This window comes from Hippoglossus stenolepis, chromosome 17 (assembly GCF_022539355.2).
Source record: "Hippoglossus stenolepis isolate QCI-W04-F060 chromosome 17, HSTE1.2, whole genome shotgun sequence".
Lineage (NCBI taxonomy): Eukaryota > Metazoa > Chordata > Actinopteri > Pleuronectiformes > Pleuronectidae > Hippoglossus > Hippoglossus stenolepis.
The window spans coordinates 3,981,932-4,005,457 of NC_061499.1; the positions used below are offsets into that span (position 1 = coordinate 3,981,932).

General features: G+C 45.2%; 1 protein-coding gene across 4 annotated transcripts in view; it reads left to right on the plus strand.

Annotated features, from left to right (window-relative positions):
* Positions 1-640: 640 nt before the first annotated feature.
* pleca (plectin a) overlaps positions 641-23,526 on the plus strand; it is a 73,151-nt gene continuing 50,265 nt past the window's right edge. For 2 of the 4 annotated variants that reach the window (XM_035183207.2, XM_035183208.2), the window contains exon 1: positions 641-950. In XM_035183207.2, the coding sequence (XP_035039098.1) occupies positions 866-950 (85 nt within the window). In that variant the 5' untranslated portion in view covers positions 641-865. Of the gene's footprint in view, positions 951-13,422; positions 13,608-23,526 lie in introns of those variants that run through there. The other 2 variants (XM_035183210.2, XM_035183213.2) reach the window with 1 other exon arrangement.

The following is a 23,526-nucleotide window of genomic DNA, read 5'->3' on the forward strand; positions in this document are numbered from 1 at the left end:
GTCGGAAAAACAACAACTTAAGAACTTTTTATTTTTGTGACATAAAAACTGCAGAAATCAAAGTTTGTCCTGAAAAGTTGTTTTTCCTGTGTTGATTTTTTTTATAAAACGTCACTTTGATAATGGATTTAGAGTTTCTGTCTTTTCTCTGTGTGACCCGGCTCTTATCCACTGGACTGAGGAGGTGTGGTCCTCTGGCCTTAAAACCTGAAAACCTGTCGTCATTCTGTTTTGGGAACATAACTTGGATTGAGAAGAGGAGGAGCTGTGAATATCACAGGATCCACTCAGTGTGTCTTGCCCCAGTTTCTCCAGCAGCAGGAACTCAAATGACCCCCAAGGCTCTGTCGTTTGTTTTTTCATGGAGGTGGCCATGTGTGTCTCTATCTGGGTGGAGTTGGCCTGAGTGTGTGTGTGTGTGTGTGTGTGTGTGTGTGTGTCTGTGTGTGTGTGTGTGTGTGTGTGTGTGTGTGTGTGGTGTGTGTGTGTGTGTGTGTGTGTGTGAGAGAGTGTGTGAGATCTCTGCCTCCACTGGAATCTATCTTTGTGGTGTATGTTGGCCTCTGTGCCTTTAAGAGGAGGGTCTGATATGTGTGTGTGTTTGTGTGTGTGTGTGTGTGTGTGTGGGGGTATTTCTCAAGCAGAGAAGGGGAGTGGTGGTGGTCTGGAATCAAACCCCCGGCTTTAGAGGGAATACGTGGGTGAGGGCGAAGTTTGGGGACAGACGGATATAGGTGGACCGACAGCCAGCAGGGGTTTTATCAGTCAGACAGTCACAGAGAGGGGGGGAGCACAGTGCCGCTGGAAAGTTAGAAAGAAAGTTTGCAGAGAGAGGAAGGTGATAGACCCTGACTCAGAATCAGCCATGTCCATGTTTGACCCCGGTCAGCGGCCTCCAGAGGAGCAGGACTATGTGCAGGCCTATGAGAGCGTCAGAGAGAAGTATAAAGGTAACGCCACCTCTGCTGTTTGACTGAAGCTAGGTGTGTTTGAACGGGAGGTGGGCGTGTGAGCTTCATGTTGTCGTCGACCTGCCTGTGGATTCACACACATGTGCTTTGGGAGATGTTGGACCAGGAAGTGAAGGTGTGAGAAGAGAAGACTCGGTGGTGAGGTCAGAGGTGGTCGGACATCACAAGATTCACCCGGAGGTCTTTGTTAATATTAGAGTCCGAGCGATGCAGATTTTTCGGGGCCGATAAAGGAGAGTTCTGATGCTGGTGTGTCGGCCGATATCTGTCTACTGATTCCACAAACGTCTGTATGTGTCTCTCATATTTCGAGAACCGTTCATCTCTTCCACTTCACACTTGGCATGTGTATTGTAAAGGGCCAAAGGAAGTGCAGTGTTGAGTTTGGCGCGACAATATGTATGTGAGGTGGTTCGGGCATCTGTTTAAGAGGCAACCTGGGCGCCTTCCTTTGGAGGTTTAACCGGGCACACCCCAACAGGGAGGAGACTGGAGGGTTGACCCAGAACTCGCTCATAGAGAGAGCTGGAAAGCGTGGCCGGGGAAAGAGACGTCCGGGAAACACTACTTCTGTGACCTGAGCCCGGATAAGCAGCAGACAATGGATGGATCAACAGGTGCCCAGCAGCGCTCTGTGGCAGCAGCTGGGACTCAACAGCCTCAGTGACATTGACGATCATGACAACTTCACTGAACTTCGAATAAACGTGTGAACAGCTGTTTGTGCAGCAGCGGTGGCTTCAGGGTTTTGCAGATCTTTCTCTATATCGTTTATTCTATATATTAAAACGTTTCTTATCGGCAAACAAACGCTGACACCTGCACGTCTGTGTCAGGCTCATATCGGCTGATTTTTATCGTCCAACTGATGAATCGGTCGGGGTCCAGTTGTAGTTGGAGCTGTTGGAAGCAACATGGTGTCATGTGGTTCTCATGGTGATCTGAGAGAGAGTGTAAAGAGAAGAGATCTGTCTGAGACGCAGGAGGATTTTCTACAGGTTGATGACTAACGACCTTTTTGTCAATAAACCAGAAGAGGAGGTTTGTTTCTTCCTCAGTTTTTTCGACCTGAAAGACTTTTCTTCTTATGAGGGATTTGCTGGACAGCGTGGACACACAGCGCTGGGACATTTCGCCCTTTGGTTGGACGGCACAGGTCCAACAGAGGAGCTGCCAGCCAACAATGAGAAGAACATGCACCTGAACGTGTCTGCACCAACACTAACATGACGTGATAGTGTTTATCCATTTCAGAATCAGACTGCACAAAGATGTTCCTGCTCATCTGCTCACTTTTACGAGTCTTATTTTGACCAATGCATGTGCAGCTAGAAACACCAGGGTTGAAAATAACAAACCAGAATAGCGTAATTTCCATTTTCAGTGAGGACAACTGGGCTGAGTCTTGGTCTCAGTGTGATGGGAACAGCTTAGTTTCATCCAGTCGCCCCAGTTGAGTCACTTTCTTCCCATGTGGCTGCCCACTGTGCCTGTCACCGTGCAGGGCGGCGTTCCCGCTGTGGCCCTCTGGCACCGGCCGACGCTCCACGCCCATGTCCACGTCTGCCAAGTTCTCACTTCCTGTTTCTCTTTGTTTTAATTGGTTTCTGACGAGAAGCTGTTTGTTTTAGATGCTTGTGCCTCCGGAGTAAAGTCTGGACATAATCTGGGCCAATACAGGAGATGAAAGTTTGTTTTTTCATCTGCTGTTTCTCATGATGTGAAGCTGATGCATGAGACTTGAGGTCATAACGGAAGAAGAAAATCAGTTCGACTACAACATGAATTTGATTTTCTCATTTAATGAGGAATGGGGTAATTTTCAATATATTTCAATAAAGTGTAAATATAATTCATAATTGAAATAATTATGGCCTCCGTCTGCAGTGATTGATTCTCTTAGCCACTTGACCAATATAATATAATATAATTAATATATAATTGGCAACTACTCCACTAACTGTATCTCATTTGGAATAACTTGTTATTCCTGTGACGAGCAGTTGAGTAAGTTATAGCAGCGGGTGTGTGAATGATGTGGTGCATGTGTTAAGATCAGAGTTGAACACATCTATTAGTGTGAAACACGCAGCTCTACTTAAAATACTCACTGCAGAGTTTGTCTCTGGAGTCTTCAAGTTATTCTGGATGCAGGACTTCTGACATTTAGCTTGTTTATGATGCTGCTTGTGTTTGATTTCTCTCCGTGGGAACATCTCCTGAGGTTCTTCTGTTATTATTATAGACGTTTGACTGCAGCGTTTCAGGGTGGAGACTCCCACAGATACAGTCACTACCTCCACTCACTAACAACTCATCTGACCTCGTCTCCGGCTCAAGTGATCTTAACCTCAAACATGAATTCCTTTAAGAAGTTTCACTGTGAGAAAGATAAATGTCATCCGAAAATCAAAGAAGATCACCAGTGGGAACTAAAACTGAGAGAAAGCTTGTAGAAAGATGGAAAGAAGGAAATTCTTCAATGATTCAACAGGGGGATTCCCAGCTTTGCCAAAGTTATCCTGCAAACACATTCAAAGTAAACTCAAATAGAAACTAGGGCATCACTCAGTTCCCTCATGAAACCACATTGAAATTCACCAGATCCTGATTTTTATTTAAATCTGCACTCATAAATATCAGTTCCCTGAACATGAGTGCTCCAGGGATTATTCTGAGAAATCGATTGAAAGTGAAATCTCAAAATCCTGATCCACATCACATCCTTCCACCAAGTTCCGTGTTCATCCATCCTGCAGTTTTACAAACGGATAAACAAAAAACCCGTTGAAAACATAAACTCCTTGCTGCCGATAATAAAGAGTCTTGGCTCTCAGGTGAATTTCTTTCAGGTTCCACGAGACAACGACCGTCTTTGTTTGAGCTGATCTCATCTGTCTGCTCTTTAAAGTGGGCGTCTGTGATAACAGGTAGATTTGAGATGGATCCACTGTCCCACTCCCTTTTTTTTTTTTTAAAACTCCCTTAAACAAGCAAACACATCAGGAATCCTGCAGCACTTGAACTCTGCTGTGTGTGTGTGTGTGTGTGTGTGTGTGTGTGTGTGTGTGTGTGTGTGTGTGTGTGTGTGTGTGTGTGTGTGTGTTGTGTAACATCTATTTACACACTCACTTTATGGGGACTTGTTTCTCCAATGAGGATGAAAAGCAAACTCTTATTATATATATAATTTTAAGGGTTTACGGGTTAGGTTTTGGAAAGTTGCCGTTCTGGTGGAGTGGTTAGAGTAAATATCGTTCCTCTGAAATCATGGAGACATGACTGTGTGTGTGTGTGTGTGTGTGTGTGTGTGTGTGTGTGTGTGTGTGTGTGTGTGTGTGTGTGGGGTGTGTGTGTGTATGTGTGCGTGTGTGTGTGTGTGTGTGTGTGTGTGTGCGTGTGTGAATACCCACAGGCTTCACTTCTAAAAGAGAAGCGATAAGTTTGTCATGCGAATCGCTGCAGAGGCGGAGCGTCCACAGACAAACCCCCTCCACACTTCACTTCCAGTGCTTCTGCACCAGATCAGTTTCATGCAACTTGACCTCAAATTCAAAAATAGTAATAGTCCTGAAGGTATGCACGCACCCCCCCCCCAACCCTAACCCCCACACACACAGATGAGGAATTATTCTATTTAACATCAGTCTACTAGTTGTGAAAAGGGAAAAACAAGATTCCTCTTTGCTGTTTAATGGAAAAGGAAGCGTTAAGTTTTATTTTTGAGCGTCTGCAGATGCTTTGGCTTCACTTTTGGGGAACAGTTCTGTCGGCCATCTTTAAATACAGTCATGGTTGTGTCCATACATAATTAATTACTACAAGCTTGTGCATGTGTGTGTGAGCTCCGGTTTCTGTTTGTCTGCATCACTGAACGCCGCTTGTGAAGTCGGCTCATATTTCTAATTCTAAATGTGCTGTCGTCTCGCTGTGAGCTGTCAATCAGCTGGTAAACTGATTAGTAAACCTGCAGAACAAGTTAACGACAATTTAATACGAATCAGACAAATGAATCTGTTAAACACAGAATGTGTGATTTGAAGTTGCAGTTTTCTCTTTTATTCATTGATTCTCGAGTCTCTCTGAGCTGCAGTTGGATAGTAAACTGTGTGTGTGTGTGTGTGTTTGTGTGTGTTATTGTGTGTGCGTGTGTGGCTCCAGAGGAAAGTTTCAGTCATGGAATATAATGAATAAATGGACTGAGACATGAACAGAGTGTTGTTATAGAGAGGAAACTTGTTCCCTGAAGGTGTCTCGTGTTTTCTGAATGAAGACAACATCGTTTTTAATCACGAGGGTTTTCTTAGTTAACTTCAAATGACTATGTGGTAGTGGGGCGTGGTCAGTGTCGGCTGCAGGAGGGAGGGAGGGAGGGGGGGATGGAGTGGGGATGGGGTTCTGGGATCGGTGCCAGGGAGAGAGTCTGGTTGTACACAGGTGTTCCAGTTCAAGTAATGACTCTCTCCTCTTTATCAGCAGTAGCGTGGAACCAGGAGATCACTCCAGGACTCAGAAACTCAGAGATACTAAGCTGCAAAGCTGCAAAGCGAGTCGCTTTATGTGTGATTTAAGTTTATGTTTGTTGACGTGTGTGTGGAGCGAATAAAGAGAGACACTGAAGACACCTACCTGATTCCCCTTGTGTTCATGACGAGGAACTCACGGTAACACAGAGGCATTGTTACAGACTAAAATCCACACCGGCCTTAAGGTGGTTGAGGTCATTTTCAGTCTGTGTTATTTGAGGGTCTCTCGGTCTGTGTGAGGTTCTCTCGGTGTGTGTGTGAGGTTCTCTCTGTGTGTGTGAGGTTCTCTCTGTGTGTGTGAGGTTCTCTCGGTGTGTCTGAGGTTCTCTCGGTGTGTGTGAGGTTCTCTCTGTGTGTGTGAGGTTCTCTCGGTGTGTGTGAGGGTCTCTCGGTGTGTCTGAGGTTCTCTCGGTGTGTCTGAGGTTCTCTCGGTGTGTCTGAGGGTCTCTCGGTGTGTGTGAGGTTCTCTCGGTGTGTGTGAGGTTCTCTTGGTGTGTGTCTGAGGTTCTCTCGATGTGTGTCTGAGGTTCTCTCGTGTGTTTGAGGTTCTTCTGTGTGTCTGAGGTTCTCTCCTTTCGTGTGTCTAGGCTCTGTGTGTCTGAGGTTCTCTTGTGTGTCTGAGGTTCTCTCGTGTGATGACCTCCACTGACAGAGGACATGCTCATTTATTATCTCCACATGTGTTCACACCTTCCCTCTGTCCCACAGTTCACTGCCAACAGGACTGTGTACTGAACATGATCCAATCCTCTCACCTGTCTGCTACTTCACACGAGTCTGTCAGACGACCTCTGTTTGTTCACATGTGCAGCTGAAACATACTGAGTGTGTGTGTGTGTGTGTGTGTGTGTGTGTGTGTGTGTGTGACCGTATCCACATTGTCAAGTGAGAATTTACAATTAATTAATTAATCTTAAAACCAGATTTCGAGTTTTCAAGATGTCATGGGAGCGCGTCCTGTAGATTGTTGAAATATTCTTAAATAAAAGAAAATGGTGGAGTAACACAAGGGCTCCGAAACGTTTCATCCCTCAGCCGCCAAAATAACTTATATAATAAAATAGACACAATATTATTTATTTATTATTTTATTTATTTATCTTAACTTGAACTAAAATGTTTCATCTTTTGTCACAATTATGGCTAAAATATGCGATTTCTAATTAGTTTGGGAACCAGTGGAACAGCATTGATGTCAGTAGCTTTATACATAAATAGACATGAATGATTTTTATGAAATCTCAAAAAGTCCAAAATGTTTTTACCTTAATTTGATATGAAAGAGAAATAAAGCAGCAAATGTGCCCATTAGAGAAGTTGTGATCAGTAATTTCAACTTGTTGACATTGAATCTGTTTGATCAGGATCCTTTGTTCCTGTCAGATACGTTGATGAATGTCACATGACTCGTCTCCTCCTGAGGAAACCTCCTGATTTGGCTCGGACCTCCAGCTCCGTGTCCGCTGGTCTGACGAGTCCACATTCCTTCACCGAGTCCAAATCCCCTTTGATGATAACCGATGTAGTCGGTGTCGTTACTGTGTCTCAGGCGTCTTGTGAGAAACTGTTTCGACTCTACAGAGAACTTTTGACTTAATTAAACTTTAGCGGTGACTCGGCTGCAGTCTGAACTGGACGGAGAGGACCCGGTGGAGATGCTGTAACTGAGACGGGATTCGAGTTGGAGCAGCGGATTAGTGTCGAGAGCAGCTGACGTTAATTATGTTACCACACTGGAAAGTATTCACTCCACTGAGGGAATTTAATCTGAAACTGGATCTGAAGAGTTTATTACCATTCATTTGTCATTGTTTCAGACGTGTGAGTTATTTGACATCTGATAAAATCAATAAATAGATTGATAACAAATACCCTAATTTAATAATAACATCATTCCCTCCTTTTCCTGATGCTCTTGTTCCTCCAGCGGAAATAGTTTTAATATAGTTAAAAATAGTTTTTTTTGATTATATTAATCAACGTGAGGTGATTTGACATCCTGATGTGAGTGTTTACTTTCCCACAGTGTCCAGAGATCACACAGTTCACAGCTTGTCCAGCAGGATATTGACTGATTGCAGTGACACTATGAACGATGTGTTTGTGACGAGTCTGTGAGGATGATGTCACCTGCAGAGATTTCACTCTCCGGGATTCAGTCCAATACAAACTGTCCCTTTGTCCCACCTGACTTCGTCGACCTATCAACGAGCTGCGGACGGAAATAAGTTTACAAGTTCTATATGTCCACGTCTGTGTATTTTTAATTATGGTCTTTCGACAAATCGCCACCTCCAGTCCGTGTTGGAGCCCTCGGGGCTGACCTGAGACCCCGGCCTGTCTCTGGTGCCGGCATGTGGAACAACAGCGCTAACACCCGGGTCCTGGCACGCTGCAGTGAGCCACGCTAAGTGCCAGGAATGTCAGTGGTGAGCCGGTTGGCACAGTCTGGTTTTTCAGGAGGGTTCGAGAAGTGACATTTTCCACGTACCATTTGGTATTTATGATCAGGACTGTAAATATTAATTCCATTTTTGTCCCAAAATGTGTTGAGAGGAATCAGAGAGGAGCCACAAGGATTCAGAAAATAAACAAAAATGTTTTATACCGCAGAATGTAAACATATATCTCTTCTGCATTGTTTATTATTTAAGTTTTTCATATCTCTCTGGTCATCAGTCCACAGAATGGACGTGTTGTTCCTTGTTGATAAACTCTTCTTCTCTCGGCCTCGGAGCCTCTCAAGGATCCGTCCCTCACAAAAACCCAGAGAGACGTCCTGAATGCGTCTGAGATCTGGAGGGTAGCGGCCTCACGGAGCTTTTTTTCATCATGACACGTTCTGTGAATTCCTGGTGTTGGTGTCGTCCTCTCAACTGATGTCTTTCTTCTGTCTGACGCTGCCTCAGAGGAAACGCTCACAAACAAACCGGTCACTCTCATTGTTCATTGTTCGTTCTACTTGTTAACAAACCACCCGGATGTGTTGAGCAACCAAAACAACTAGTGAAAGACGATGTAAGTGGCTACAAGCTGTGTGGCCAACAATAGAGGAATGATGTGTAAACACACCCAAGTCTGACTAACGGGAGGTTTTCCTCTTCTTTCCATTGTGACTCGGGGGGTATGACTCCACTGGTTGTTTCTTTAGAAGTCAAGGAGAAAATGACTCTAACTCTCACCTGATTTATAACGTCAGTAAATATTTTCATAAGGAGTTTGTCTCTAGTTTCAAATCTTCATGATGTTCATTTTGTATATTTTGTTCCCATTCAGAGTCAGATAGACGATAGAAGAACCGTGTATGCATTGGGGCGTGGTTTTCATGTGATTGGCAGCTACTACGAACCAATGGGAGCAGGTGGCAGGTGTAAGTGGGCGTGCAGTGTCGTGCAGTGGCTCCACCCCTCGCTCGTCCAAATATGGTTACCTCTGTTTTGCAGCCGATAAACTAATGTCTGAGAGCCGGTCGCTTGAAGCTGTGAGGGTCAGTTTTCTGATGTTTTTCCAACAGGATGGTTTGGTAACAGGTTATTTTTATCTCCCAACAGCTGAGGTTTGTTGTTTATGTGCAGATGAGCTCGAACAACTGCACATGGAGTTCGATATCACTTTAATGAATATAGACAGCCGGGGGATGGCCCTCACCGCTTTCACCCTCCTCCAGGGGCTCTCTGACGGTGTGTGATGCCTGAGATCCAGCTCACCTCCCCCCTCCCAATTAGCCTCGGTCCTGGTCCCAGTCCAACTTCTGAATGTCTGAGCTCCACCGGTGGGACGGGGCACATCCCAGAGAGGGGTGGAGCGGGGGGTGTATCAGGTCCTCCACCTCCGATTAAGAGGGACATGACACTTTGGCTGCGTCTCAGACCGAGTGTTGACACTGTAGCTCCGAGCAGCTGCGGTGAAACAGAAACATCAGCTCGGCGGGGGGGGAGGAGTCCGGTGGCTCACGATGCCGCGTGATGACATTTAGCAAGAAAACCTAATTTTCCACATTTCTCAAACACTTGTGGCTTTGGGAGGAGCGTGTGTATTTTTGGAGTCAATTCCTGTGTAAAAAAACATCTGAACGTTAAATTGAATTTAGCAGCTTTCCTGGTTGTGTAACAGTGAGACTGAAACATGAATCATTTCTTGCAGTGTAACTCGTATATTTCTCACTTGTGTATCAGGGCGAGCCGGGAATTCTTCAGGTGTTATGTAAGAGTTGGTTTTGCACAGAGGCTGAAGTGTAGACTGAGGTTCATGTGTCTGCTCTTCTACCAGGAAATTAAAAAAAGTAAAAGGTTGGTTTGTGCATTTTAAACTAATTAAAGATGCATTTATAATAGAGCTGTCCATGTGCCGTTGTGATGTCTTCTTATGGACGGTGATATCTTTATTAAGGTGTTGTTTCAGGTGTGGCCGGCCAGCTGGTGTGTAACGTGTTGATCTCCTGTCATCACCACAGGATTCATTTCTCCTCTCTGTTCTGCCGAGTGCTGAGGCGGCTGGATCTCTACGAGCCAAGTTTAATGAACGGACTTTCGTAAAGTGATAACCTGAGAGGGGGGGGGCCAATTTTTAAAGTTTATAACGCAGTTGTATACGTTTGTGAAGTTAGGGTTTGCAGCACTGGATATAAAAAATGGACGTAACCTCCAGGTCTGGAAAGTGAAGCCAATGCAGAGGGGCCTGTAGCCTTTATTCTTTTGCGTGACCAGCAGAGGGCGACTGTTTTCACTTGATTTGTAACGTCAGTAAACATTTTCCTGAGAAGTTTACGGTCCCCTGTAGTTTTAAATCTTCTTCAGCCTTCAGCGTTCCTGTCTGTCACTAACCGACCTGGTTGCCTGTGTGCAGCCTGTCCGAGCTCTCACTGTGCGTGAGGGCGGAGAAGTCGGGTTCGTACAGTTCTCAGTCGGCGCACGTTTGTTATGTTATGCAGGTTGTAGCTTTGACAAGAGGCCTGATGGGAGGGGGGTGGGGTTTATCGGTTGTAGCCTTCTGGCTTTTCCAGGATCACCAACCCCAGCTTTAATGAGCCTGCGGTATAATGTGATGCTATTGATCCACTGCCACGGCTCAAACACACAGATTCATCACTAGTGACGTTTGTCCGATTGTCCAATGTGAGAAAGTCTCATCATGCAACCTGCGATATGAGAATTACATGCGTTGCCCACGTGGGTTTTTTGCTAAAGCGGCATTCAATGATTTACTGCCCACAAATGAAATGCTCTGAACTCACAGTCTCTATGTTTGGACCATTATTGGATTTCGATCTGAGGAGAAAGGATTTGAACAGTGTCTGAGAGGAAGCACGTCTCCACTTTGAGTCAGAACAACGAGAAATATTAGATTAAGATGAAAAGAAAGCCATTAGGGAGAAACTGGATGTTAGCTTGAATAATGAATGGCTGCGTTACATAAAGACGCTTCTCAGCCTATAAAAAGAGAATTTACCTCCTCACTGCTGCTGTGGCTGAAACTGGATCTGATCTTCCCTCCGACAAGAATCCATTGATTACATATTGATTGGCAGAGAAGGGTCGTTACAGCCGCCCTGAATCACTTCCTGCCTGCAGCACACGGCCCGTGACACGCCCACGACATCACGATGCCATTCCTTATGTTCTCCGCTTCTGTTTTCTCACTCTTGACCTGATTATTCCGCAGGAACAAGACGGAGGATCGGTGTGTGAGCGAGTGCAAGGTCAGAGGTGTTGAATTCAACATCTCTGTGTGAGGAGAGACAGGAGAGCTGACGTTTTCCCTTTTGATTTGACATGATCTGCTCATCCCTGAATGATTTTCCTGTTCGTATTTGACGGATTTCTTACTTAACCTCAGTTGTTTAGCGTAATTTATTCCTCGTGTTTTTCTGATTTGCGTCACAAAGGCAGCTTGTTTTGTCTCGGAACATTTCTAAATTCTGTTATCGTGATCAAGTGTCTGTGCCGGGTTTGAAGGCAATGTGAAATATTTCAGCCGTTGGTATCACGTTATAAAAAGCAGCTGTCAAAAATATGCTCTTTGGATCAGTGGAGCGTTTCAGACCTGCAGCACAGAGAACGTTTTAAACAGGATTGAACTGTAATAGGTTATTTTAACCACTGGACACTTGATATTATACTTGTTTAAGTGTATTCTGACCTTAGTCTCGTTATGTAAACATGTATACGTCTATTGTAGATTTGAAGCTTTTGCATTAAACTATTTCAGATTCGGGTTTTAAATTCCAGGTTGTAACATCCGACGTGAGGTTGACATGAGTCATAATCAGACAAGTAAAAGCCGATTAGCAAAACAATGGCTTCACTGACTCAGTGCATTGTGAAGTGGATGATCTGTGCTGTGGAGATTCAGACACGGTTCTTGTATTGTGCGTTTCAGTGAGTCGTGGATTTCACCTGTAGCTGATCCAGCTTTTCTCGTAATCTTTCCCAGACTCTTGTCACCTCGCGTCAGCTTCAGCGAGCAGAGCAGAAAGAAGCTCGAACACCATGAAGATGTTAGAAATCTTCCTCTTTTTAACTCCATTGTCTTCATCTGTTGACATTTTCCCATCTTTGCAAAAGATATTTTTATGTGTGAATTTAAAGGAAATCGGAGCAGACAAAATACAAATTTGACCCATCCTGGCTGGAAAAATTCACAATCTCAACAAACGCAGGCCACGTGTTGTGTCCCCTTCTGCTCAAAGTGTTATCGATGGATTCACATCTCCCGTCTCTCTGCTCGTACAGCTTTGTCTGTTCTGCTGACTTCAGCCACGACGAAGCAGAGAAGCATCAGACAGCCACTGGAGGCTCGAGGAAACTGCTGAGTCAGAGGCAGTATAACCTTGACTGTGATCTAATATAAAACAGTGCAGGCTCTAACAGTATAAACCCTTTATGAGACTTGTTTTATTTACAATATTCACTTACAATTAAATGGATCGGGCTCTTTTCTTAATATCTTATATGCAGCATCTCATCCTGTCTCTTATGAAGCACAGTGTTTCTGAACAGGAGCAGAGTCCGTTGTCCCTTCTGAGGTTTAGGCCACAACAGCACGGTGGTTATGGTTAAAGAAAGACTGAGGTTTTGGGTAAATATAAATAAACATGTTGTGTCTTCACTGTGGACCGAACCACGATCTGTCCCAACGCCAAACTTAATGTGAGAGTCTGAACATACGAACGTTTGATATCGCAGGTTGAGCTGCCTGCAGAGGTCGGTAAAGATGTTATGGATGTTTTGAAGCAACACCGACACGCGTGCTGCCGATGACAGATGTGTGTGTGTGTGTGTGTGTGTGTGTGTGTGTGTGCGTGTGTGTGTGTGCGTGTGCGTGTGCGCATCATTCTCTTCTTTGTTATCAACACATTTGCAAACTGTCAAATATGTAAAATATTCAAATTTCTTTTGCCGTTTGGTGACACAGACGTTTTTTTCTGGGAAACAGGTTTGTCTGCAGTTCCTCTGAATAAAAATGGAGGCTCCTCTTGTGCAGTGGCGGTAATGGAGCAGTTTAGGACATAACGCTGAGTCACTCTTGTCCTGATGGAGTTTTCTTTGACTCCCACCATCAGAGCATTTAAACCTTTATTTAGATAAAAACGTGTGTGACTTCACGCTCTCTGTGTCGGCTGCTTGAATCTGGTTTACGTGCTCTGTTGTGATGTGACGGTGGAGCGTGACTGTTACGGGTCCGGGCGCCTCCCTGTGAATCACCACGAGGATGAGACGGGTCGACATCAGGGAGGGGTCCGAGGTGGAAGGGGAGGGAGGTGGGTTTTTCTTCCTTTTCCTTCCTCTGCTGACAGGATTTTGTGTGCGAGCGGGCAGCGGAAAGAGAAGAGAGGGAGAGAGAGGGAGAGAGAGGGAGAGAGAGAGGGAGTGAACAAAAACACTGAGCTGCCAACTCCAGTGGCAGAGCAGAGAGAGAGGGAGGGATAGAAAGAAGCTGCTGGTAGAGAGAGAGAGAGAGAGAGAGAGAGACGTTTGCATCCTTCAGCGTTGTGGTGCTGAGCTGAACTGACCTTGCAGAGCTCTGACTCGACCGGAGCCTCGGGCAGGAGTGCAGACTGTGAGCATGGATTCTGGGAGGTCTATCCAGCATGAGATCAGCTCTCTCAAAGGTACTCCTCTCCTCTTTTCTCTGATTCTGCCTCCTCACGCCCTTGTCATCACCATCATCTGCTTTTCGGGACCGCCCTTGTTTTCCCACAATGCCTCCCTGGCGAGGACTTCGTCATCGTATAGATGCAGGCAGGAAGAGAAAGTTCAGCTTTGAAGGCTTCGGGGCTCTTGAGGAATTGTAATCCTCCGTGTTCTCTGCATGTTTCTGTGGATAAGAGGGATGAAAAGCTTTTTGTTTCCCTTTGTGTCCGGAGGGGGACACGGGGTCAGTCCAGGGGTCGGGGGGTGAGGGTTGTGCTGAGACGCTCTGTTTCTATGAGGTGCAGTGGGAGGCTGCTGCTGCTGCTGCTGCTGCTGCTGCTGCTGCAGCATGCGGCAAGGTTAAATGCGTCTGCGCCAGGAGATGCAGAACGGCTGCTGCATCGCCGCGGTAACAGCGGTGATACAGCCAAGTGGTGCCCTGCCCATCACTCAGGGATGGGATGGGACTGCTGCTGCAGAAAGCCTGAGTATCTGTGTGCGCCATTAAAACAGGTCTCTGTGTAGTCTGTGCGGCTGCAGCGTGGTTTCATGTTTGCTTACATTAGTGTTTACATCAGCGAAGTTTGTCCCCCCCCCCGTCTTCACTTAAAGGTATCTCGCCACTTTGCTTCAGCGTCACAGAAATGCAATGACTCTTTTCCTGCAGTCTTAGTTATCTATGAAAACCTCAGGGCTGTTTTGGTTCAGAATATCAAAAACTGTTTGATTCACATTCCTCCTTTTATGAATTTTTTGATCAGTTTTCACTGATTCATCCCTTTTTTAAAACTATATAACGACATTTATTGCACAAATGCTTAATTTCTTTAACCGAAAAAAGCCTTGATATCATTTTAGCAATGTTCTGACAAATAAACATTGATTTTCCTTGCCAGAGGTAAACTGCATTATTACTTTTACTGAAAGCTCCACTTGCTAATTCAAACATCCTTTAGGCTTTTCATGGACACTTTAGCTAGACAAACTAATTTGGGTGCATTTGCATTCCCTTAATTAGTCTGTATCCAACAGGCATCTTCATTTATTCTACTCTGCCACCCGCAGGTATCACAGTCTGCACGGTGGGTGTAGATTCATGTATTCAGGCCATGGAGAGCGAGCTGCTTTCACACTCATCGTCTCTTTATCAATGTTCTCCATCTGAACTGCACTGAGAAAAGGATTAAAGCGGCCTGACGGACATTTATATGGACAGAAAGCCTTAAATCTGCAGAGAGCGGAGCCAACAGGCCGCTGAGACCTTTCTTTAATAAGCTCCTCTGGTTTGTCTGGAGGATTCTGGCCCGGGACAAAATGTGGTAACAGGTCGGGGCAGCGTCTAAATGATCCTGGAGCGGGATCTGAAGGAGTCCTGCCCACTCGGAGAGGCTGAGAATGTTTTCCTCTGGGCCGCGGAGACAAAAGCTCCCTCGCTTCACTGAGCGCTCCCAATGGAGTTACTTAATACGTTGGACCCTGCTGCAGACTCAGTTCATTTGTAAGCCTGTCGTCACCTCGACACCACTGATCCCATTGTCCGTTCCCGTCAGCTCTTTTCAGGCACTCGGTGCAGAATCAGCTCTGGAGCACGGGGGCCTCCTCCTGTACGTGTTGGGACATGTGAAGCCTCCATTGATCTGTGACATGTCGCTGACTGACGTGAACTTCGTGTTCCTGCTCAGGGACCTGACCCAGATAGACTGAGCTCCTTTCATGCTTGTGCACTTTTCTGAAAAAGCTTTTAGGAAGAATTGGGAAAACCTCCAAGAAGCTGCATTTGGCTGCTGAACTTTTGGATCAGAAATATTTCCCTGGCAGAGGATGATGAAACTCTGCTTCTCCCTTCAGCCTGAACCAGGAGCTTCTGTTTGCTCCCCTGTTCATTTGTTTGTTTACTTGTTTGTCAGGAGGATTATGCAAAAAATACTGAACTAATTTCTTCAAAACTTGGTGGAAGGATTGAACATGAGCCAAGAAAGAACCATTTAAACTTTGGTTTCTTTAACGTTCCGAGATGGGGCTTTTTCAAGGATTTCTCAGAGAATACTTGTTGGATGTTGATGAAAGAAATCGTGGAAATTTAGGAGACTAATATCTGAGAATGTGTTATCTAGTGCGATGGATCCAAGCTCTGTTGTTTTCAAGATGCCCTAGTGATGTGTCTCTTGCTGTAGTTGTGGATCTCAGACGCTGGATTGTTTTATTTTGGACCCGGATATGAATATTTCATCGTCACGTGCGACATTACACTCAACAAGCAGATGGTTAAAATTGCACTTCACTGTCGCCAGTCACGTTCGTCATTTAGTTTCCTTTTTATCGGCCTTTTGCTTCGATCCGGTTTAACTGACACTTCTTCTGCTGCTGATGAACTCAGGTCTCCATCGTAAACAAAGTTTTCAGCCTCAGCAGGAAGTTGAATAAAAGTTACACAAACACCAGAACAACATGAAAACAAAGTCGAACCCCCCCCGTTAACCTTCAGCCTTTGTGCAAATCTGTTATTAATTGTGTGTTTGGAGTCCCCCTCCGCTCCAGGGTTTTTCTGTTTAGCCCTCATCAGACTGTTTTCACCAAAACACTGGCTGCTGTCTGAAGGTTGTGTGCTGGGGAGAGAAAACGTGTCGTGACCTTTTGAGCTGAGCTGTGACATGCAGTTCAAAAGCAGCTGAGGTCAGAGGTCGGGGCACTTGACACCTCGGAGGTTTTTCGTTTTTGCAGAGAGTCAAAGTAGCTTCACCTCGTATTTTATATTGTAAGGAAAAAACACTGTATTTTGAAGTATATTTTACTTTTAATGTAAAGACATTGCAAGAAATATTCACAATATAAGTGATCAGTGATCAGTTAGACACGTGTAAACCACGAATCTGTAATAAATGCAGATACTGATATAGCAAATGAATGAATGTATTATATACTGTAGGTTTGTGAAATCTACATGTTTGTGGCCTGTATTTCTCTTCAGTTGTAGGTATCAAGTGTCGTCATTCATCTGGTGTGTGTGTCTCTGTGTGTGTGTGTGTGTGTGTGTGTGTGTGATGTTGCTGATGCACACATCCTGTGTCTATATTTCATGCTGGGAGATGAGCGGCTCATGTGTCGCTCTCCCAGTCTCTGAATATATCCAGTAGCTCTCAGATGCTTCCGCTGCTATTTGAGCCGCAGGAATCGGCCGGTGACTGTGCTTCACGTTCCTCACCTGTTTCTTCAGACTCCAGATGGGACCAGTCAAAGTGTGGGAACACCCTCGACCACATGCAGAGACAGAAACGTCCCCCTGATACAGCTTGAGTCATTATTTCTACATTAGCTCTGGATCGCGTGGCTGCTTGTGTGTGTAATGAGTTTCTCATCCGGACAAACTCATTTGTTTTTGCTGGAATTTGAATGTTTTGGTTCACTTGTGTTATCGGTGTTGTTTTCAGCCACAGCAGACGGCCTCATGTCATCATGTCCTGCAGGATCACGTTAGCAAGTAGCATTTAGCAGCTTAAGAACCACTTAGAAGCACCCAGGAGTTGATTAAGACCAAAATCACAGCAAAGTGAGAGTGAATATTAGACGCATGTGCAGCAGGTGGCAGGAAATACATCTTCAAATCTTTACTGTCCTGCTGAAATAAGGGAAGAGTCACATTTGAGAATATGAAACCATAACAAAAGATGATTAACTGATAATCACCACAGCTCCTCCTGATTGATGTGTGATGAGGAGTTTTTTATGTGATGAATAATTCAGTCTGAGAACGTCTGATTGGCTTCGAGTGTGTGTTTGTCAGTAGTAGTCGGTGTAATCCTGTCAGGGAGTCTGTCACTCATGCTGCTTGACGAGTCCGACCATGATCCTCCGCTGAGCAGCCTCCGGACTGATGTGATTACATAATGTCATTAACCTCAGGTTTCCTGTAATTCAGGAGGGCGAGCGCCTCCCTGATCTGACACATCCTCGGTCATCGTCGTCCTGCTGAGATGTGATCACACGTTTGTTTTGTCAGGAGGAATCAGGGGAATCTTAAATCACTTGGAAGTTCAAAACCAGTTTCAGTTTGAGCTCTCCCTCAAGCGGCCAGTAGGTGGCACTGGTAGTGAAGCAACTGCTGTCTGATAGAAATGAGCAGAATTGAGTCTTAGTGAGATCGACTGAGCAGAAAAGTTATTTCCACAGTTTTTACCATTAAACTGGGCTTTTTTTTTTACTTTATTAAATTCTTAAAAAGGTCCTGTGGTCGACAAAAGATATACAATTAGAGGCATTTTCTCAAATGACCCCTGTTCTGTTCAATCTGTTAACAATCGCTGCTGTTCTTGTTTGTGTATTAACTTCGCTCCAGGTTTTTAAATGTTGTTCTTTCCATTTTTACTGCCAATTCAATTTTAAAGCCTCTTTGGAAAAAACTACATCTTCACTAACTGTGTTTTCTTTTCTCTTGTGCTTTTTTCCTTCCAGGTAAGTGGCTGTTGGTGACGTCAGTTCTGTTTGTGGGTTTGAGTTGATGAGGTCCAGCCGAGGCCGTCAGGTGCCACAGGGAAGGGTGAGCTCCTCCTGAGGGATCAGACCCCGATCAGACCTGGTTTTAACCTCCGTCCTGAGGTGGTCAAGCCTGAGTTCAGCGTCCTGAGATCCACATTCAGAGGTGGTGGGAACTCACACGTGTCCTGGGCCACGTGTGACGGACCGCTGACCTGCTGCAGTTTCACAATTAGTCAAATTCATTTTCTTTACGGCCACAATATCAACACTGAGCAACACATAATGATTCATACTTTTTCTTGCCCACGGGATTTATTCAACTCATCCCGACGCACACGCACGCACGCACGCACGCACACACGCCACACGCACAGTTCCAAAAGTTAATCATCTGGAGATACACTACCGAATGAACATAAATGACGTACATGATCATTTGCATGTAGAGCAGGGCAGTGAGATCCGATCACAGGAGACGCATGTTGAGGTTAAACCCGGGTCTGAACAGAGCTGCCGCCTGCTCCTCTCTCTCTCTCTTTGTTTTACTGCTGCGTCGTGTGGGTCCAGTGAATCCAGTGGTTTTCCTCAGACAACAGAGTTTGATGTTGGTCCGTGTCCCTGTTTGATCCCAGTCCATTCTGATGACACACACCCACTACTTGTTACCCGTCGGCTTTGTGTTTGACCTGAATTGAAATGAATGCCGTCTTTTATCTGACACAATAATGATAATAACTGGTGAGACTGAGCTGCTGTTGTCTGTGGGATGTTTGTTTCGTCCTGACGCAGTCTTCGCTCTGAAGCAACGCCAAGTGAATCAAATGGATGTGATCTGGAGCTCGAGGCTGCGTCTGGGCTTCTGCTTCTCCTCTGCTGGTTAACCCCTGGATGACGGGAACACATCTGTCTGTTATAAGACTCGGGGCTGAAGCTAAAGCTTATTTTTATTCAAGTCATCAGCCGTGTCTCAGTCCAGGGGATGCGTCCTTCCGAGGCTTTAATCAGCCAAAGAACTTTCTCATCCGTACCTCGGTTGCTAGGCGACGGCTGTAGGAACGCAGTCTTTACACTGTCTTATATATTTTCCCAATCTCACTAGTGGTTATATTCCAGCAGCAGAACTATACTCGGCTCATACTCTTATACTTTTTTGAATCCCTCCCGCTGACATTCAGGCTTGTCAGTAATTGTAAGTTTTAAAGCCCTCACTCGCCCCTTGTGCTGTTTCCAGAGCTTCCATGGCCTGAAGTTATATGAAGTTATAAAAGCTGCAGGGGCTGTTTGTTCGCCAGGCCTCGCCGCAAACAAGACAGCCAATGAGACGCTGTGTATGGAAAAAGAAAGAAACTGCTGTGGACACTTCGTTGTTGCTTTTTTCTCTCATGGTGGTAAAAAGTGTGATCTGGAAGAGGCCGGACGAGATTCACGATCGGTCGTCAGAGGGTTTATTTTAAAGCTCTTTCACGCTGACAGCGTCGGGTTTACGAGGAGGGCAAACTGATATATAGGACTCTGCTAACGGCCTCCGACTTACATCACTCTGACAAAGTGGCCTCGGGGTCCTTCCTGAACCCGTCGCCGCTCCAGGGCTTTCATCCAGGACTTTGCCAAAGTGCCTCTAACTGTTGTTCTCTGGCAGTCAAACGCGCTGTTGTTGCACCACGGTGGAGAAACGACCTCATGGGGACAACGTTTCCTATTCAGCTGGTAGATAGTGAGTGACTGTGAAGACAGTGAGGAAAAGTCACTCCAGTGTAATGATGTGAGCTGCTGTCAGACACTGGGGCCGATGGAAGCACAGACAGGGACGTACATCTGGGTTCATATGAGAGGAGCGAGGGGAGTTCAGCTGATTGGAAGGAGCAGGATCGTACGGATCTGTTCTTCTTCTGAAGGAGCCGAAGAAAAGAACGGTTCATTCACTCTTTTCTCTTTTTCCTCAGGGGGCGGGAGGATAATGATATGATGGAGTAAAGATTTGGATCAGAATCAAACTTTGACATCCCACTAATATCTTCGTGCACGTGTGGATTGGATTTAACAGCACAGATTACTTTTTATTGTGAGACTTAATTGTATCTTTAGACATAATCTCTATAATATCTGCATCATAACAATGTAGTTTACAGATAATTATAACAATTGAAATAATGATCGTAAAACTTTATTTCTATAGCACTTATCTAAAAAGTTTCAAAGGGCTTTACAAACAGATGGGAAAAACGTATTATTATTTATAAGAGAATGTTAGAAACGTCTCTTAACCTCAACACAGGTTTAAACACAGATACGGAGCTGCAGGGCCTCGGGGTCCTGATGGCAAAAAGCTGGACACCTCTTAGTTATCAGCCACTAAAGATCTGTTTTGTGTAAAAAGTGCATTGCAGTAGTCCAGGCTTAAATAGATCAGGCTAAGACAGAGCTGATCTGATTTGTGTTGTATTTCTCAGGTGAAAGTAAAGATGAAGGATTTTGCCGTGAATCAAATGTGATAGAGTTTTTTTTGGGTGTGGATTTGAGCTTATTAGAAAGGCACCAAAACATTCCTAGGAATTCCTCACACCACTCCCGCAGCATATTCCCTTTATCTGCTGTCGACTGGAATGTTCAGTATGTTGTCAACAATCCTTCCTTCGCCAATAAAAATCCCAAAACAACGTTACTTCCAGTGAAGCTTGAGGTGAGCGGGATGCAGAGGTGGTTTGTTTTCATACAGATCAGCAGCAGATTCTATGGGATTTATCTTTAATTGTGCAGGTTGATGTTCTCACGCTCAGGAATGTGTTCAGGTTTTATAGACTGAAGATGAAAACCCGCCTGTGCTCTCTTCATCCTGCCAGTTCCACAGTCTTCATCATGCTTTTACCGTCTGAGAGGTTTCTGAAGGTCGGTCCGGGTCACGTTGGTTCTTCACCATAAATATGAAATATGATTTAATCACCGTGATAAAAATAATTTTGGAAGTTTTGGAGGTCGGTTGTGTTTGTGTGGTGATGAGCCACAGAGTGACTCTCACTTCCTGGAAGCTTCGCTGTGTTTAGTGTGTTGCCAGGAGCGATGATATGGCCTCTGACCACTGGCCTCTCAATACTCATATTTCTATGGTGTGTCATGTTACTATGGTTACAAGGCATTCCTGGCCGGCCCCACCCTGCCGCTGGTTTCTGATGAGTCACACTCAAACAGTAACCATCGTTTTTTCTTCCTCTTCTGTTGCCATGGCGCGGTTCCTCTTAGTCACGTGATGCCCCTCTGATCCGATTTGGCAGACTGGGAACTGCAAAGTGGCAAAGTGCAGTCAGACATTTTAGATCTGGGAACCTTTTGGGACAAAAATAGGTTCTATGGCATTTTCACCGAGCAGCATTTCAACTCTTTTTTCTGTTTGACGCTGCAGCTGCTTCATGTCGAGTGTTTTCTCATATAACAGCTTTTATGTCTGGTTTTGCCGAATCATGGTGAGCAGCCTCGAGGGGAGTGGGGGGGGGCATCCTTTAGAGTGTCGGCCATTTCAGCTCAGGACAGCTCATGATCCAGGGATTTTATATTGAACATTTGTTGCCTGAGTGGTTTGTGCAACTGGAACTTTTGTCCCTCTGTGCTGCTTTGCTTCATCAGGGTCCAACGTTACTTTAAAGATTGAGTTTATGACAAATCTCCCTGAAGCCCAAAGTAAAAACATCTCATTAGTGTTGCAGATTAAACTAGAAAGTCTGTCAGTCGAGTTCAGACTGCAGCTCTGTCATCGGCCCTGTGTGGAAAGGTTAAAGAAAGGGACAAGAAAATCCTTTTTGCAGATCTATGCTGAAATATAATGTCTTCTTTCCTGGCCGATGTCTCGTCCTTCCACCAAGTTTCATGGAATCCATTCAGGATTTCTTGCGTAATTCTGCTGAAAAAGAAAATATGGCATTCAGTGAAATGTATCTGTCCATGCACACACTTTCCACTCACATGCAAAGAGGCAGGTCCACAAACCAAAGAGTGAACGAGGAGTTCTCACGACAGAGCGAGAGCTGCATTGAATCCTGGCTTCAGTTGTGTAATCAGCCACATTTTGGATGTTTGAGTGTGAGAGTTTATCACCATGTGTGTGTTTGTTGTTGAAGCAATACTCCCTCCAGGATTTTCCCCCGACCGCCTTGTTTCCAAAAACGCAGAGTTGCGTTTAACAATTTGGAAGACGACCATTTAGCTTAAATTACTGTCTATAAAAGTAGGTCCTGGAATTCAGGGAACACTTCATCTGCCAGCAGAGTTGAATGGGTTTGTTTAACAGCAGCCACCATCACCTTGAGTTGTCCACATTCTCTCGTCCTCTGCCACCTCCACCGTGGTGATGAGCTTTCAGCGCCGCTCACAGAGGGACACACACACAACTTATTTTATTTATATCCGGGCAAAGGCTGAGGATGCAGGGTGTGATTCATGGAGACTCACGGTCACAGGGGAGCTGCTCGGAGTAATGAAGGGTGATTCGAGGCGACGGCCCCGGACTCTTTGTAGAAAGATTTCTCTGCAGGTTCACGTTGTTTCATTTCTCGTTGTGTTTTGGTGATAGAACCCAACAATCGTCTCTTGCTGCGGCTGTTTCTGGTTTGATGAGGAGCCACAGGACAGGTAATGGAGAGCACATGGTGATAACGTCTCTGCAGCCAGTGAACCAGCGCAACACAGACATCAAGGTTTCACATGAAGATATAAAAAAAAAAAAAAACACTGCATTCTTTCATTGCAGGAGAAGTTCTGTTCTCCCACATTTTATCTGGAGTCATACATCAAGACGTTATTGCTACACAGGCAGGAGTTTAGCCATGTTTATGATTTGTGATTCCGTCTCCCAGATAATCTTCTCTTACCGCTGCAATCGATCATTTCCAATACGATCATGACAGGCCATGAAAATACCAGGGAACTGGCAGCACATTGTTCTGCTGGTATGATCGGCAGCGGAGCCTCGCCTGGTGCAAGAATGATTTGCCGGGGATTGTTCCCACGTTGCCGGGCCGCAGAAGGGTGGGGCGATCCGTCAAGTTGTCAGTCACAGAAAGAGAGAAAGTTAAAGCACTTTCAAATACATCCTATTTATAGCCTGTAAAAAACAAGATGGACGATGCGTCTCCACTTCCCACGACTACCCAGAAATTGAGCTACGATACCTCGGATACGAACGGCACCATCTTGCGCTGCTTGGAGCCTTGAAGGAGGCGGGATTTATGACCTATATGTTAGCCAGCCAGCAGGTGGCGATCAAGACGTTTTGGCTTCACTTTTGGGGACCTAGCATGTCGTCCATCTTTTTATACACACTATGATCTTACTGTATTCGTACACAGGGCTATGATGCAGTCGAAAGAACAAATGAAACTTTGAATTATTTACTTTAATCCCCTTTAACCCAGACACGCAGGAGTCGTTACCCAA